General features: G+C 38.9%; 1 protein-coding gene across 1 annotated transcript; it reads left to right on the top strand.

Annotated features, from left to right (window-relative positions):
* The first annotated feature begins 10 nt into the window (after positions 1–10).
* Positions 11–17,183, top strand: LOC125257033. Its single transcript, XM_048173448.1, has 11 exons — positions 11–147; positions 439–705; positions 811–1,089; positions 1,622–1,695; positions 3,014–3,086; positions 7,857–8,120; positions 8,208–8,495; positions 9,209–9,502; positions 9,590–9,647; positions 10,118–10,188; positions 17,096–17,183. The coding sequence occupies exons 1-10, from the start codon at positions 102–104 to the stop codon at positions 10,176–10,178; spliced, it is 1,704 nt and encodes a 567-aa protein (XP_048029405.1). The 5' UTR covers positions 11–101; the 3' UTR covers positions 10,179–10,188; positions 17,096–17,183.
* The last annotated feature ends 263 nt before the right edge of the window (positions 17,184–17,446 follow it).

Here is a 17,446-nt window from a genome sequence, read left to right as displayed (position 1 = left end):
GAAGTTTAGGGTGAAAGCTTTTACTCACAGGTTGTCGTAACGTGATCTTCGACGACTACACTTAAAGAATTGTGGATCAAATACATGGATTTTCGTCCAGAATGAAGTTGATCATTTTCTTAATCTTCATACCTTTGGTTCATTCAGGTGAGATTCATTTCGTAACATATTTAAATGATGAATTCTCTGTCAGCAAGACATTTAGCTACTTCTGTGTGCTGAACTGAGAGAAAATCATGAGATGTTTTAATAGAATAGATATGAATATAAAAGAATATAAAAGTAAGATTAAAATTTCAGTGGGATAGTATCTTAAATTCAGTTAATATCCATTTGAATAGTGGTATTTTTGTAGTTGTTTGATTTGACACTACGAGATGCTTAACCGTGTTTCAGAGCTTTATGTCTTTCTGTTGTTTTGTGCAATGTTTTTGTCAGAGTTGCACACCTTCATGACCACATACACTGGAATAACAGGCCAGACATTTACAGGAACTCCAGAGTTTTCTGCTGTAACTACACTGGACGGACATCAGATTGATTATTATGACAGTGACATAAAGAGGATGATTCCCAAACAGGACTGGATGGAGGAGTTTGTATCTAAAAACACGTGGAGAGAAGACACTGAGACCAGAAAACATGTGCAGCAGATCTACATAAACAACATTCGTGTTCTAATGAAGAGATTCAGTCAGTCACAAGGTGAGTTAAGATGATTTATACTACATTTTTAAAAGTCAAAAGATAATGTGCATTACAAAAAAAACATTTTATATTTTTATTCTCTCATGCTGTTTTCTTCTTCAGGTGTTCATACGTATCAGAGGGTGTATGGATGTGAGTGGGATGATGAGACTGAAGAATCACAAGGGTTTGATGAGTACAGTTATGATGGACGGGATTTCATCTCACTGGGCGTGAAGGAGCGAACATACACTGCACATGTACCACAGGCAGATCCCACAGTGGAGAAGTGGAATAATGATAAAGAACAGCTTACACTTCTGAAACGATACTACAAACATGAGTGTGTTTACTGGCTGACATATTTCTTGGAGTTAAGGAAAGCGGGTTTCAAGAGAAGAGGTACGTTGTTTTTGAGAACTTCACTTTGTTCAACAAGTAGATCATTTTACTTTTCTCATGGATTGCTTCATTAAAACAAAAAATCTTTATGTTTGAGTTAATCACATGGATAAACATATCTACTCTGTAACAATCTTTATATATATATATATATATATATATATATATATATATATATATATATATATATATATATACACTTACTACAACATTTATCCTATCTTTACCACATATTTTTGTATTAATTTTCTGTTTAATTTTGTTGCTTAGTTGTCATTTTTATTAGTTTCAGTTTTTTTCAGTATTTACAGTGCTTTAACTTAAACCTATTTCAGGTAATTTCCAAGAAAACATTTGTAAGTTTTAATTTGATTGTAACTATTTCAATTTAAAAATATTTGTTAACAATAACAGTGGACGTAACTAATAACTTAGTTTTAGTATTGATTATTATTTCATCAATTGTTTCAGTATATTATTGTATTTTCAAGTGTTCACAAGTTTGTTTGTTTGTTTGTTTGTTTGTTTTAAGGACCTACACAAGATTACACAGTGGTGTATGTGACGGGAGTACTGGTTATTTGTGCTTTTGTACTAATGAAGCAAGTAAGTGGGTTTTTTTTTCTGCTCTTATTTCTCATTCAAGTGGTTTCATCAGGTGTAGGATGATGGGAATGTCTCCGCTATCAAACATGCATTCAATAGTTTTTAAATAGAATTTGAATTAAATAGAGCAAATATTGCAGCTGGAAATGATTCCGAACTACTGAATTATTTTAAGCCTCAAAGCCTCATCTTCGGTAGCCATTACTGCAGCTACATTTCTGGGTGATAAACTTTTGAATGATTGTGTAAAAATGTCTTTAAACATCAAGAACATATTAATAAATGATCTCTATGTGATATTTAATGTATTTATTGTTCAACCAAGCACTTGATCCAGTCTTCAATAGCTGCCTATAAATGGACCACAATAATCAGCTCTTATTCAGACTAGTCTCATCTAACCAAGTCAGTTGGAATAAACTGGCCAAATATGATTGAGATTTCATTTGAATTCAAACAGCTCTGCAAATTTACTTCAAATTTATGTTTTAGTTTGTTTAGTTTCATCTTTTTAGTTTCGTGCTTTGGTTTCATTTTCTCTGTGTTCCCGGTCATTGTACGTTTCCATGGTTTCATGGTTTCTGATTTATCACACACCTGTTTCTGTTTCAGTTAATTACACTTAATAATCTGTGTACTGTGTAAAGATCACATATCTTTTCACACTGAGGACAACTGAGGGACTCAAACACAACTTTTAAAAAAGGTTCAAACATTCATTGATGCTCCAGAAGGAAACAAGACGCATTAAGAGCCGGGGGGTGAAAACTTTTGAACAAGAATATGATGTGCAAGTCTTATTTCGTTTAAAGATCATATTGTTTTCATTTAGTACTGCCCTTTGGAAGCAACAGAAGATTCTTGCATGTTTGCCAAAAGATAAAAAAGTATAATTTACCCTGTTCATCCGATTCACAAAAGTTTTTTTTTTTTTTTCGGCATCCCCGAATATTTGAAAAATTAATATTTTCAAATATTAATTTTGCCACTAATATTAAATAATGTATTTCAGTGCATTGTTACAATGATCACTTTCAGCACACAGTTAAAATATATTTTTATGAAGTGCAAATAAATACACTTTTAAAAAATAAACTGAACTTTCACTTCAAGTATAGTTTTCTAAAATATATTTTTTATAAAATATACTAAAGTACAAATATTTTAAAGTGTGTTAAAAGTTTTATTGTGAAAATATGATGCTAATATACTTTTTATATATTTAAAGTTAGTACATTTTTTGTTAGTATATTTGCAATGTACTATAGAAAAAGGGAATATATTTAAAATACAATAAAGTATACTTTTTTTTCACTAGGGTACTTTGCAGAAACTAAGGAGGTTTTTACTCAATGAACCCTATTACTACAACCGGTTGAACAGCAGATCGAACTACCCTTGATGACTTTCCTCCAATTGTCTGCACAGACCCCAGACTTCAGTTCGGTTGTGGATTTCATCAGGATGTGGGAAATCAGAAGATTTCCAGCATGTTTGACCAAAACAAGTTTCAGTGTTGGTTAATATCCATACGTTTTCCCAAACAAGATACATCATGAACAAACAAACAAAAAAAGAACATATGTGTGGCATTGAGTCTATAAAAGCACACTGGAGATGCATCAATGTATAACTGCAGATGCAAATCATCTAAAGAACATCCAGATACTGTCTGGAAATGAAACTTATGTTAATATAAGGTGTAATGTGTGCTTTAGATGTACTTCTGTGTGCGATTTGTATATTTTTTTTAATGAAAAGGTCACTTTTTTCCTTTTCTTTTTTTTCTTTTTTTGTAAATAATTTATTTATTTTCAAGTTGTAAGTTCATTGATTACTGATAGTAATAAAAAAACATTTAAGAAGACATGGAGTTCTCTCTTTTTTAATAAAACTTGTATGTAAGAAAATATAAACCTGAAAGTATGTAAAGTATGTGTAAAAAAGGAGAAATACTATTATCTTGTAATTGTGACATTTTTAGCCTCTAATTTCTATTTTTTAAAAAGTAATTAGTAGTTAATATCTTGCATTTGAAAGCAAAATTGCAAATGTATTTTATTTAATAAACATGAACTGTATCTACACTCTAAAAATTGCTGGGTTGTTTCAACCCAAATTTGGGTGAAATATGGACAAACCCAACCATTGGGTTAAAAAATGCATTTAAAAATTTAACCCAATGGTTGGGTTTGTCCATTTTTGACCCAAATTTGGGTTGAAACAACCCAGCATTTTTTAGAGTGTATTTTATTGCTTTATATCTCACAATTTAGACTTTTTTGTCTCAGTATCCCAAGATTAAAAAAATGAAACAGGAATTTATATTTGTAATCACTAATATACACAGCTCATATCTTCACTTCTTTGCTGCTAAGCCACTCATTTTCTCAGTATGTTGTCAATTAAGTAAGTTTGTATTAGTATGTGTTCAGTATGTGAGTTCTTAGCTGTTAGTCTTATCTTTTGAGAGGAGCTGACTGTGAACTCCACTCCCATAAATGTGATATGTCTTGTCAGTATGCACCATGACATCGTTATATGCATAGACGTTGGAACAGGGGGGGGGCAGCCGCACCCCACCCCTTTTTTGTTGTTCTGTTTTCTTTCAGGATCAAAAATATAACAAATGAAAGCGTTTATCTGTATTTCTGACTGATGAGAACTATGCATCTACATTCATAAATCAGTCAATTTTGTATTTTATTATGAGATATTTTATTCTAATGTGATCAGTGACTCAAGCACTGATGGACCAAAGAGTGCGCATTTCGACATTTGCAGTAAAAACTTGAAATATAAATTCTCAGAAAATGCATTTAATACCAATATTACGTCTGTTTATATACTCCATTAATAAAGCAGTTCAGACATTGGAAAAATATGCGTTTTATATTTAATATGAGGGAAATAGACATGCATGCATGCGTGACACAAAAAATCTTTAACTTTTAGGTAGCAAAATATTTTTTAGTAATTCTGTCAATTACACTAAGGTTATTACATTGTCTGCCATATATTTGCTTCTTATTTATTAAATACGGGCAATTGACTGATAAAACATTGATCAAAATTAAGATACAATTTATACAAAACGAATATCTTTTAAAAAGAGTTTTCTATAAAACAAAACTTAATGGAGTCGTCAAAATCATGTTTTACCAAAAACAGCGCCGGTGCTAGGAGGGCGCCAGCGCCTCTGACTTTCAGCGCCTATGCCTCGCGAGTGGATGATAGCCCTGAAGACGCCTAGCAATGATATACCTTTAGTTAAGTTATATCTTAAGAGTCTTCGTAGCGCGCTAAGAGACAATGTTATCGGGAAACGCAGCCCAGGTATGATGCGTTTCATGCGTAATGGAGATTCAAAAGCACTCTTCTTTGGTCAGAACCATGGAGAGCGATCGCAGATAGGTCTGTCCTATGCACCGAAACTTTTAACAATGCAACAAAATATTTAAAGAGCATCAAGCTATTAAAATCTATATTATGTATACGCACAGATAATATAACAGTAGGCTATATTAGTCAATATTTTTTTATTAGGTTAAGCAGTGATTGGATAACGTTTTTTTTTTTTTTTTAATTTAACATTTTTAATTTAAGGCCCACCCACAATTGGTCTGGCCCATCCAAAACTGGAATCCTGGCGCCGTGCCTGGGCCACACTGAGCTGTGTAACGCCCACAGACATGAAGTGAACGAGACAGAGGCTGTCCTGTACTGTCTGAAATGGTTAACTCTGTGGCGATGCATGTGCAAAACAGATTTAACTAATCATAAAGTCAATCAGAATACACAACACAGCCTACTATAGCCTACAACCTACCCTCTCACAATATAGTTTCCACGTCCCTGGTTATATGTATTATTTAGATTACTGTTTATGAGTTTACACTGTTATTTATACTGGAATGACCAGTCCTGAGTCTTTTCCAGGCACTTAAAGTTGTATTAATCACAAATATGTTAATAGTTTTCTTGTTGATAACGTCAGATAAATTGTTGCATTTGGAGCCCGAGTCTGAGCAGTAGTGATCGTGAGGTGGAGCCGCAGTATCAAGGTCCCGCCCATAGACTCAATCCAAGCACAGCTGTCAATCATGATGCCACACCCCCTTTTTATAGCATCAAATATCAAAAAACGAACACTTGCACTTGTCAGTGTGATAAGAGATGCATAAAATGACAGAAACCATCTTTAGGAAAAATGTTAAGTGTAATTGGATATTTGTAGTTTGGCTCTCATCACATTCGTTTACATGGAGAAGTCGGGGTTTATGACCTAAACTGCAGCCAGCCACCAGGGGGCGATTGAAATAAGTTTCCTTCAGGACACGTGCAGCCCACTTATAAAAGTTGTTTTTGTTTTTAAATTACTGCTGTCAAATCGATTAATCGCAATTAATCACATCTAACATAAAAGTTTGTAAATATATATGTGTGTACATACATAATAATCGATTTGACAGCACTATTTTAAATACACCATTTTAGGTGCGCAGTGCGTTCTGCATTGATGATGTCAAATGGTTGCACTCTGTGAGCTACTGGCGCCACCAACACAACTCGGAAAATAAAATACTGATACGATGCCACATTGTGTGGCTTTTGTTTGTAATTTTCTGTCAAAGGGCAACAAAAGAAGCAATGTAATTGTTCACTGCTAATTCTGCCCTTCATCCGTTGGTTGGTGTTTTTTTTTGTTTTTTTTTGACAGGAGAATCAAGTCACTTTATAATTAGTGAGACCTTGAATGGGAGCATGTTCTATTGGCCAATCGGTTGATGTAAATGCTGAAGAGGGTGGGGCTTAAACCGCAGCCACGCCCCCTGGGGGAAAATTCAGTTCTTTGGTTTTCAATTTTTTCCCACACATTGGCTGCCTGTGAACATTGAGTTCATCAAATTACAGAATTTCCCTCTTTTCCATTGTCAATAAGTTTAAGGTATAATTCTTCATGCCAGATTGAATCAAATGCTTTCTTGAAATCAATGAATGAAACAAATAAAGGTTTGCCTTTTATTTTGCTGTACACATTCATCAATTAGTGTTTATGTAGAAGCTTCTTCTAAACGTCCGTATTGAGGTTGGGTATCTAGGGCATCAGTGATGTTTGTTCAGTCCACAGCTTCCTCTAATGACCACTTCTTCCTGCCGATCCAGATGTTGTCAAGACTTAACAGTTTTACAGCGCTCTTCAACGACTACACTGAAGAATTGTGTATCAGATACAAGGATTTCCATCCATCATGAAGTTCCTCATTTTCTTCATCTGCGTGCCTTTGGTTCATTCAGGTGAGATTCATTCATAACATCATTTAAACGATGAATATCTGTCAGCGAGACCTTCAGCTACTTCCGTGTGCTGAACTCTGTGTTACTTTAGTTTTATTATTATTTTGAATTCCCTTTTATTCTTATATTTTATTTGTTTATATGTTCATGTTACATTTTAGTTTAATTTATTGTGCTTTTGTCATTTTATGACTTTTTAAAATAATGTAGTTTAGGTTTAATTTATTTTTATTTCAGTTATTTTTAGTGCTTCAACCTAAACTTATTTCAGTTTATTGGCAAGAAAAGCATGATTTTTTTGTTTTTTTGAAGATGCACAGATCAGACCTTAAAGGGTTAGTTTGCCCCAAAAATGAAATTTCTGTCATTATTTATTCACCCTAAAGTCATTTGATGAAATCCATAGATTTCTGAATCACACATAGGTAGCAAAATCATTGCACCATTTGATGTCCAAAAGGCATTAAAGACATTGTTAAAATAGTCCATGTGACTGCAGTGGTTCAACTTTAACCCTTTAAAACTTACGGCCCGCTCTCCCGTTTGCGTGTCTCTGTTTAAAAGCCAATAGAAACTGAACTCATATACAGTAGGTAGCACAATAATTATTTTTGCATACAAGATCAGAGACTTTACACATTCAGATCAAGCCTCCAACATGCTCCTGTTGTGTTTTCACCCTCTAATGAGTCTGCACAAATTGCGTAATATGCGTTTACAACAAAAACAGCAAACAGATACCTAAAATATCTGTGCAAAATTATTAATTTGAAATTAAAAGAGAAAAAAACTGAATGATTTATTTATGGTTTATGGTGTTTAACTGTGTTTGAGAGCTTTATGTCTTTGTGTTGTTTGTTCAGAGCCTCACACCTTCATCACCTTTTACACTGAAATAAGTGGAAAGATGATTGCAGGAATCCCAGAGTTTTCTGCTGTAACTACACTGGATTATCAACAGATTGATTATTATGACAGTGACACAATGGAGCTGATTCCCAGAAAGGACTGGATGAAGGATTTTGCATCTAAAGACATGTGGAAGAAATACACTGAGATCAGAGAAAAAGTACAGCAGATCTATAAACTCAACATTCATGATCTAATGAAGCAATTCAATCAGTCACATGGTGAGTTATGCTGCATTTTTAAATGTCAAAGGATTACCCTGTATACGTTGAAAAAAAAGAGCAGATCTCATGGTTTACCCTTACCTTCTTCAGGTCTTCACACATATCAGAGGATGTATGGATGTGATTGGGATGATGAGACTGGAGTCTCACAAGGGTTTGATCAGCACAGTTATGATGGACAGGATTTCATCTTTCTGGACCTGAAGGAGTTCAGATACTTCACATATGTGCCGCAGGGAGTTCAGACAATGCAGAAGTGGAATAATGACAGAGCACAGCGTTTATTACTAAACCAATACTTTGATTATGAGTGTGTTCACTGGCTGAAAGAGTTCTTGAGGTTAAGGAAAGCAGATTTAAAGAGAACCGGTACGTTGTGACTAAGATGATTGCTTTGTTCAGCATCTAAAATGAGTATGAATGCACTGATATGATTTTGCTGCATCATCAAATCATTTTTGTTGAACATGGATTGGATGCATTTTTTTGAGCCCCTAAAAAACACTTGGTTAAAAACAACCCAATTTGGCTTGTTTTTAGCACAAGCGCTGGGTAAATATAGGACAGAACACATGTTGGGCTAATTTTACCCTGGAAACTGGGTTGTTTATTTAACCCAGCATAATGGGTTGATTTCATTACTTCATATTTACAAATTTTTTTTTTTTACTTCATGCTTACATGTTAACTTAAATCCTCTACACTTTTGTAAAATACTCCACACAACCACTGGTTTGCATGATAACTTCCTTTATTGTCGATCATTTTACAGTAGCATATTTTATACTAGTTTTAATATGTAGGTTACATATTGCCTACATTTAAACTCATTTAACAAACATTAGAAGTAAAAATGAAACATTTAGAAGTAATTCAAGTATAATCGCCCAATCTCTGTCATCCTTTTTCCACCTTAACGGCGCTGGTTCTCGTGGCGAAGCTGGAAATGTGGGAACCGCTAACTTCAGACTGCCGTCATGCATTTCACTCATAGCCTGAAGATGAGATAGATAGACTGACTCCATGACCTGCCTTCAACTGATCTGAAATATGTTCCTCACCTTTATCTCAATCTTTTTCAGCTCCTCGGGTGTCTCTGTTACGGAAGGATCCCTCCTCTCCACTAGTCATGTGTCATGCCACAGGTTTCTACCCATCAGGAGTCACTATTAACTGGTTTAAAAATGGACAGGATCATCATGAGGATGTGGATCTTGGAGAGCTTCTGCCAAATGAGGACGAGACCTTCCAGAAGACATCTACTCTTGATGTTACTCCAGACGAGTGGAAGAATGACCAGTACACTTGTGTGGTGGAGCACCAGGGAGAAACCATCCAGAAGAATCTGACTGAGGATGAGATCAAGACTAACTACAGTAAGCTGTTAATAATGTGGTTTAGTGTTTTTATGGTTACACTTTATTAATTCACAGTTTTTTTCACCATATATCACTCTCTTATAGGACCGCCCCCCTGGTGGAGAAAACTATTCTTTCCTTCTGCTGCCAGTGATTTTAGCAGGTTTGTATAAAGTACCAATGTAGGAAAACAATGATATTAAAATTTCACATTCAAAATACACATTATTGATGATGCATACTGTACACAGGCGAGCAGATGAACCCAGAATATAGACGCTGGCCGCAGTTTCATAGTGTTTTTCCATAGAAATGTGCAGTTATCCATAGAGAGTTTATTGCAGTGTTCAATGAAAACAGGTTTGTTTGTATGTAATGAGCCGACATCAAGAGTTGAGATCTGTTCCTCAAAGCAATTACATGGCTTGATAATATTCTTGCAGTCAGTCTTTAGACACCAGATTAAACCTTTATGATGGTTGATTAACACCAGATAACCAGTGTTTAGTTTTATTTGTATACTATTATAGTTTTTATTAATATTTTAATTTATTATTTATTAATATTTAATTTGATTTCCTTCTAATTTCAGTATATTTTTAACACTAAAAACTGTGTTTTTATGTTTTTAAGGACCTACAGAAACACACATGTACTTCTGTGTGTGATGGGAGGATTCATGTTTGTACTGTAGTCCGTATGAAGTAAGTTCATGTTTACATGTCTTTGTCCTGATCTTTCTCTGAACCGCTCTTATTCCTCATTCAAGAGGCTTCATCAGCTGTTGGATGTTGGGAATGTACAGACCCCCTAAATCACATCATGTTGAGATAATTTATTAATAAATGATCTCAACATGATGTGATTTAGGGGTTTTAAATATATTGCTAATTAGCAAAATATTTAAAAGATTTATTGTTCACTCAAGCACTAGATGAATAATCCAGTAGCTGTATTCACATTAGTCCACAACAGTCCAGTCTTATTCAGTCTAAATAAAAAGAGTCTCATCTAACCATGTCAATTAGAATAACCTGGTCAAATCTGACATTTCACTTGAATTCAAATGATTTTTCAAATTAACATTTTAGATAAAGAGATTTGCAGAATTTGCTGTTCCCAGACTAACGAATGGGGTCTAGCCTGAAAGCCCAATCACCTTCGAGTGTTAACAAAACGAGCCAATGATACAAATAGTATCTTGGTCTGTGGAATTTGCATGCACAAGCTCCGCCCCACACTGTGGGTATATAAGGAGCAGCGCGAGCAACTCGCATTCAAGCTTTCGCTTCGGAGCTGAGTACATCGTTGCTTTCACTGGAGTGTTCTTCAAGACGAGTCTCTGTAGTACTGGTGTGACGGAGCATTTCAGCAGTTCCAGTGTTCCTGCCTTGCTTGTTTCCCCTCAGCGCTTCGGTACTAAAAGAGCTTCACGGGTTTAAACGGTTGCGTCTTTTTAAAGATGTCATACCGCCCGTGCGTTTCTGGGTGTGGCCTATATATGACTCCTCTTGACGGCCATGATCACTGTCTCGCGTGTTTGGGCTTCCAGCACAATGAGGCGGCTTTCGTGGATGGTTCATGTTCTCATTGTGGGAATATGACCATCAAGATGCTTAGATCGAGACTCGATTACCTTAACCCTCTGGAGTCTGAGGCTGATTTGGGGCTTGGAGAAGTTTTGACATGCCCTGACATTTGTGCTTTTTTCAGTTCATAAACATATTAATGACACAAGTGTCATTACACTGTATTCATCACAAACTAGGCTACCATAATATGTGAGAAACATGTATGTACATGTTTGTGTTTTTGAAGGAATAACGTTTATGTGTTGTTATTGACAAAACCAAAAAACTTAAGTCACTGAAATAAGGCCAAAAAAAAAAAATTAAATCTGTGTTCACAAGACTTCTGGGTATTGGAGGTTGTAGACTAGAGTTTTTGCTTCAAAATTATGTAAAAATTATCCTTCCTACTCCTTCATATAAAACAATATATTGATTTAGTTTTTGTAAGATACTTTTTGTCAAGAAACATAGTATGCGTGGAGGCGTGCATCATCATGAATAATGGGTGATTCTCACTAGGGCTGCACGATATATCGCATGAGATTGTCACGCGCATTTCGTCAGTAAAGCCGGTTCTGTGATTAGCGGTAAATGTCCATCACCTGCTTTCAAATGGAGCGGCATTTAATAGACAGAGCCGTAGATCACTGAAAAGCCACACAATGTCGCGTTCATTATCGAAGGCGATTCATCTGCGATATGAACGCGATATTGCGTGGCTTTTCAGTGATCTACGGCTCTGTCTATTAAATGCCGCTCCATTTGAAAGCAGCTGATGGCGATTTAGCGGTAATCAGGGCACCGGCTTTACTGATGAAATGCGCGTGACAATCTCATGCGATATATCGTGCAGCCCTAATTCTCACCTGAGAAGACAAAAGAATCGCATAATAATGACCTGAAATGACTTGCATATTAATGAGGCCTTTCAGTCAGGTAGGCTGTGAAAAAACCCTCTGTGATCATGTCTCAGCTCATCATGCTGTATATCAAACATACAGAAAAAACAGCAATACTGTGAAATATTATTACAATTTAAAATAATAGTATTCTATTATATACTTTAAAATATAATGTATTTCTGTGATGCAAAGTGTCTGAACAGTTATGTTACCTCTATGGCATTTCGTATAGGCTTTTAGCTTAAAAGCATGCACATTTGGAGAAATATTTATGGATTCTCATATGTTTATATCAATTTTCTATACAGAGGAGTAATATTTATTCAATATTTATTGTCATCACTATGAGTGCTGGATACTGTGTTTTCAATTCATACTTGCAGCCGGAGGGTGCTCTGTACAGCTTTAGTCCACAACTTCATTTACAGAAGAACAGGAACCAGGAACTAACAGCATGTCTTCTACAGATCGCTAACCATGGCTTTAACATCCAGATAAACACTTTTCAAGACAATAAATACACGATTGAGACGATGCATACAAGTATTGCCTCAGAATTTGCCTCAGAATAGCACTAGCTCCGTGGGCGTGGCCGCATTAGCGGATAATGAGCTGAATCACGGACTTCTGACACGTGTCTCTTTTCATACAGATTACATAAACACAGAATGTTTGTTTTCGATTTCCGTCTCGCTGCCCCACCGAGGGTACACCTGTGGTTCCTCTGACCCCGCTGGTAAGGTTCCTGGGAGCTTGGTTAGAGCTAGGGCTGGACGATTAATCGAAAAGTAACTGAAACCGAAATTCAGAACTTCTAACCGACGTAATTTTCCCATGTTGGCTATTTCGTTTTTGTAATCCTGTTACTACCGCGTGTGTAGTCACATGTCTCTTCCAGTCAGTGGCATAAAAGCAAAACACGGAGGTGAATGCCGGTTCAACACATAGTGATGGTGCACGAGCGGTGAGCCTTGCGTCTTCACTAAACTTTGTCAGTTGTATTTGTTTTATGGTTTGGACATTCAGGCAATTAAACAATAGGATGTGTATTTTTATATCAAGCTACCTCGCTCGCGCAGCTGCATTGTGGCCCGAACACTCATACAAACAGTAACTGCACAAAACGTGAAGATCGCGCGCACAGAGAGGAACACAGTTGTCAAACTAGTTGTCAGTGCTGTCCTATGATTTATCACTAAAGTAGCTTAGAAACTCAACTTATTATACCATATATTTTTCTACTTTTAAAGGAACTATTTACAACCCACAGCTGCACAATTAATAGAGACGGACTAATTCACGCAATCACTCGTACTGGTACTGTGCTAATTTATATTTATCTGATTTACAATGAGCAGAAATCTGTAAGAAATGTTACGAACATAGATAAAATAACTGCTGATAGTGAGCTATGATGTCAGATCGCTCTTTCAATAGGAAAAAATATTCCACCTGTAATAGTCAATCATATTTACAGTACAAACCTCGTAAGTGAACTATGAGGGCAAAAAAAAAAAAAAAAAAAAACAGAAACAAAATAATTGTTCATTAATCATAATCAAGGTAAAATGTTCAATTAATCGAGGTTTTGATTTTAGGTCATAATCGTCCAGCCCTAGTTAGAGCTACACAACCTGTCCCGCTGGCTCATTCGAACGATCAGGCTCGGCTATGCGATTCAGTTCGCTCGCCGTCCCCCCAGATTTCGGGGGATCCACGCTACGATGGTGGGCAGGGATGACCCCGTCATGCGTGCGGAGATTGCTACCATTTTGGCAAAGGGTGCGATCGAGACTGTCCCTCCAGCCGAGATGAAGTCGGGTTTTTAAAGCCCATACTTCATAGTACCCAAAAAACAGGTTACGGCCAATCCTGGACCTTCGGGCCTTGAACCGAGCTCTTCACAGACTCCTGTTCAAGATGTTAATGCCCAAACACATTTTTGAATGTTTTCGTCCACTAGATTGGTTTGCAGCTATCGACCTGATGGACGCATACTTTCATGTCTCCCTTTTTCCTCGACACAGACCATTTCTTCGGTTTGCTTTCGAGGGGCAGGCATATCAGTACAAAGTTCTCCCATTCGGGTTGGCCCTGTCTCCCCGCATCTTCACGAAGGTCGCGGAGGGAGCACTTGCTCCCCTCAGGGTTCAAGGTGTCCGTATTCTCAACTACCTCGACGATTGGCTGATCCTAGCAGACTCTCGAGAGCGGTTGTGCGAGCACAGGGATCTAGCGCTCAGACACCTCGCCCGCCTGGGCCTTCGGGTCAACTGGGAAAAGAGCAAACTTTCCCCTGTCAAAGGATCTCTTTTCTCGGTATGGAAATAGACTTGGTCACCATGTACGCGCAGCTTACGAGTTAGCGCGCGCGGTCTCTGCTGAGTTTCCTGAATCAGTTTCACGACAAGAGAGCGGTTCCACTGAAACTTTTTCAGAGGTTCCTGGGGCATATGGCTTCCGCAGCGGTATTCATTCTGCTGGGGTTGCTCCATATGAGACCGCTTCAGCATTGGCTTCACGGCCGAGTCCCGAGATGGGCATGGCAACAGGGCATGCTCAAGGTAACCATCACCCCGACCTGCCAGTTCCCCTAGAACCAGTGTCCAGGCTTTTTGTTGTGTTAACCGATGCCTCTGCTACGGGTTGAGGTGCCATGTGCAATGGTCATGCTGCGTCGGGTTCCTGGACAGGACCCCGACTTCAGTGGCATGTCAATTGCCTTGAGTTGCTGGCAGTACGGCTTGCTCTGCACCGCTTCAGGGCCCTGCTAAGAGACAAGCATGTTCTGGTCCATACGGACAATACGGCAACTGTAGCGTACATCAACTGTCAGGGTGGTCTACGCTCTCACCATATGTCGCAACTCGCTCGCCATCTCCTTTTATGGAGTCAGAAGCGTCTGAAGTCGCTTCGTGCCATTCATATTCCGGGCAGCCGACGAGCTCTCACGACTTCAGTCCCCAGTCGGTACAGCTGATTTGGGAGCAGTTCGGGGATACTCAGGTAGATCTGTTTGCCTCTCCAGTCAGTGCCCATTGCCAGTTGTTTTATTCTCTGACTGAGGGCACTTTCGGGTCAGATGCACTGGCGCACAGTTGGCCGCGGGGTCTACGCAAGTATGCGTTTCCCCCAGTGAGCCTCCTTGCACAGATACTGTGCAAGATCAGGGAGGACAAGGAGCAGATCCTCATGGTCGCCCCTTATTGGCCCGGCCGGACCTGGTTCTCCGAACTGATGCTCCCCGCGACAGCCCCTCCTTGGCCAATTCCTCTGAGGAAGGACCTTCTTTCTCAGAGATGGGGCACTCTCTGGCACCCGCGTCTGGATCAATGGAGACTACATGTGTGGTCCCTGGATGGGACACGGTCAGATTAGATACCTTGCCACCTCAGGTGGTAGCTACCATCACTTCAGCTCGAGCCTTGTCTACTAGACAGGTTTACGCGCTAAAGTGGAACCTCTTTGTCACCTAGTGTTCTTCTAGGAATGCGAACCACTGGACATGTCCGGTCGGGTCTGTGCCTTCCTTTCTTCAATAAGGGTTGGATCGAAGGCTGTCTCCTTCCACCCTTAAGGTCTATGTGGCTGCGATTGCGGCCCATCATGACCTTGTTGAAGGTAGGTCTTTGGATAAGCACGACCTGGTCGTTAGGTTCCTGAGGGGGGCGAGAAAACTTTTTCCTCCTTTCTCTGTTGACGAAGCGTGCCTAGAATTCGGGCCGGAAGACTTCCTGAGACCCCGGCTCGGATACATGCCCAAAGTTCCGACCACTCCATTCAGGGATCAGGTGGTGAACTTGCAAGCGCTGCCCCTGGAGGAGGCAGACCCAGCCCTGGCACTGCTCTGTCCAGTACGTGCACTCCGCACTTACATAGAACTCAGTGCTTCAGGACTTCAGAACAGCTCTCTGTCTGTTAAGGAGGTCAGCAGAAGGGGAAGGCTGTCTCCAAGCAGAGGTTAGCCCACTGTCTATTGGATGCGATTGTCTTAGCCTACCAGGCTCAAGACCTGCCATGCCCCCTGAGAGTGAGGGCTCACTCAACTAGGAGTGTATTGTGTACAGATATCTGTAGAGCTGCGGGCTGGGCGACACCTAACACATTTGAGAGATTTTATAATCTCCGTGTAGAGACGTTATCCTCCCGTATACTCGCCCCTTCGGGCCAGTAGCTGGATCTGCTTGGTGTCATTCTCTTGCTGCTCCATTCCACTCTATGGATTGGATACGTGCGCCCTTCCTCAGTTGAGTTCCTGTTCAGAACCCTGGGTTCCTCCAGCACTGTCGACGTCTACGCTTATGTGCATGCCCCTTCGGTCAGCCCCTATGTTAGACTAGGTGCCTCCATGTGTTGTGGTTCCCCTCTGGGTAATCCCACGTGTGTATTCCACTTTAAGTCTCCTTTGGAGCATGTGTCTTCCCCTGGCAAGCCACTTGCTATCTCTGACGTGTAATTCCACCCTGCGGGCTGGTTACCTCAGTTTATCACCGCTATGCTAGTGGACTTCTATACCCTATGGGAATATGCTACCCAGTGTTTCTGTGTTTGTATGGTCCTGTAACACTGTTTCACTGGAAGACAGCTATTGTGGCGTTTTGGTAGGGACCCCATTTGTCAGTCTCTGATGTAACGTCAAAGTGACCGACTGAAAGGGAACGTCTAGGTTATGTATGTAACCCTCATTCCCTGAAGGAGGGAATGGAGACGTTACGTCCCTTTGCCACAATTGCTGTTCCACTGAACGGCCGGGTCACTTGGCTCGGCTCCTTAGCGAAGACTTGAATGCGAGTTGCTCGCGCTGCTCCTTATATACTCACAATGTGGGCAGAGCTTGTGCATGCAAATTCCGCAGACCAAGATACTCTTCGTATCATTGGCTTGTTTTGTTAACACTTGAAGGTGATTGGGCTCTCGGGCGACACCCCATTTGTCAGTCTCTGACGTAACGTCTCCGTTCCCTCCTTCAGGGAACGAGGGTTACATACATAACCTAGACGTTTTTACAATTTCAATGTATATTTCCATAAATTTGGGATGTGGAATTGGTCACATGCTGTTTCAGCGATCATACAAACCATGTTATTAAAAATATCCTCATTTAATCTTTATCAAACTTGATCTTTATTATGTTGCAGAAGCTAAAGTGTGAGCAGACGATCTGTCAGAATGAAAAGCAGAGCTACAGTGACAAATGTTTTTCCAATCTTTCTCCAGATTTCAGTCCGGCTGACAATCTTCAGGAGAACAGATGATTTCCTGCTTGCTTGTGTGACCAAAAACATGTTTTTATTTTAGAAGAAAAGCTCCTGCAAATATACAATTTAATGCAGTTTTTTCAAGTTGTAACTTCACTGATTTAAAGCAGTTTAAAGTCTATTATAAGTTGAAACGTTGAACTTGTGCGGTCCTTATTTGTGAACCACACTCATGTTTCTTATACACCTGAAATGTAACTTTTTTCTTCTTCAGTAAAATCAATGTAATAC

Source organism: Megalobrama amblycephala, linkage group LG2 (genome assembly GCF_018812025.1).
Source record: "Megalobrama amblycephala isolate DHTTF-2021 linkage group LG2, ASM1881202v1, whole genome shotgun sequence".
In the NCBI taxonomy this organism is placed as follows: domain Eukaryota; kingdom Metazoa; phylum Chordata; class Actinopteri; order Cypriniformes; family Xenocyprididae; genus Megalobrama; species Megalobrama amblycephala.
This window is presented reverse-complemented; position numbering and strand designations above follow the sequence as displayed.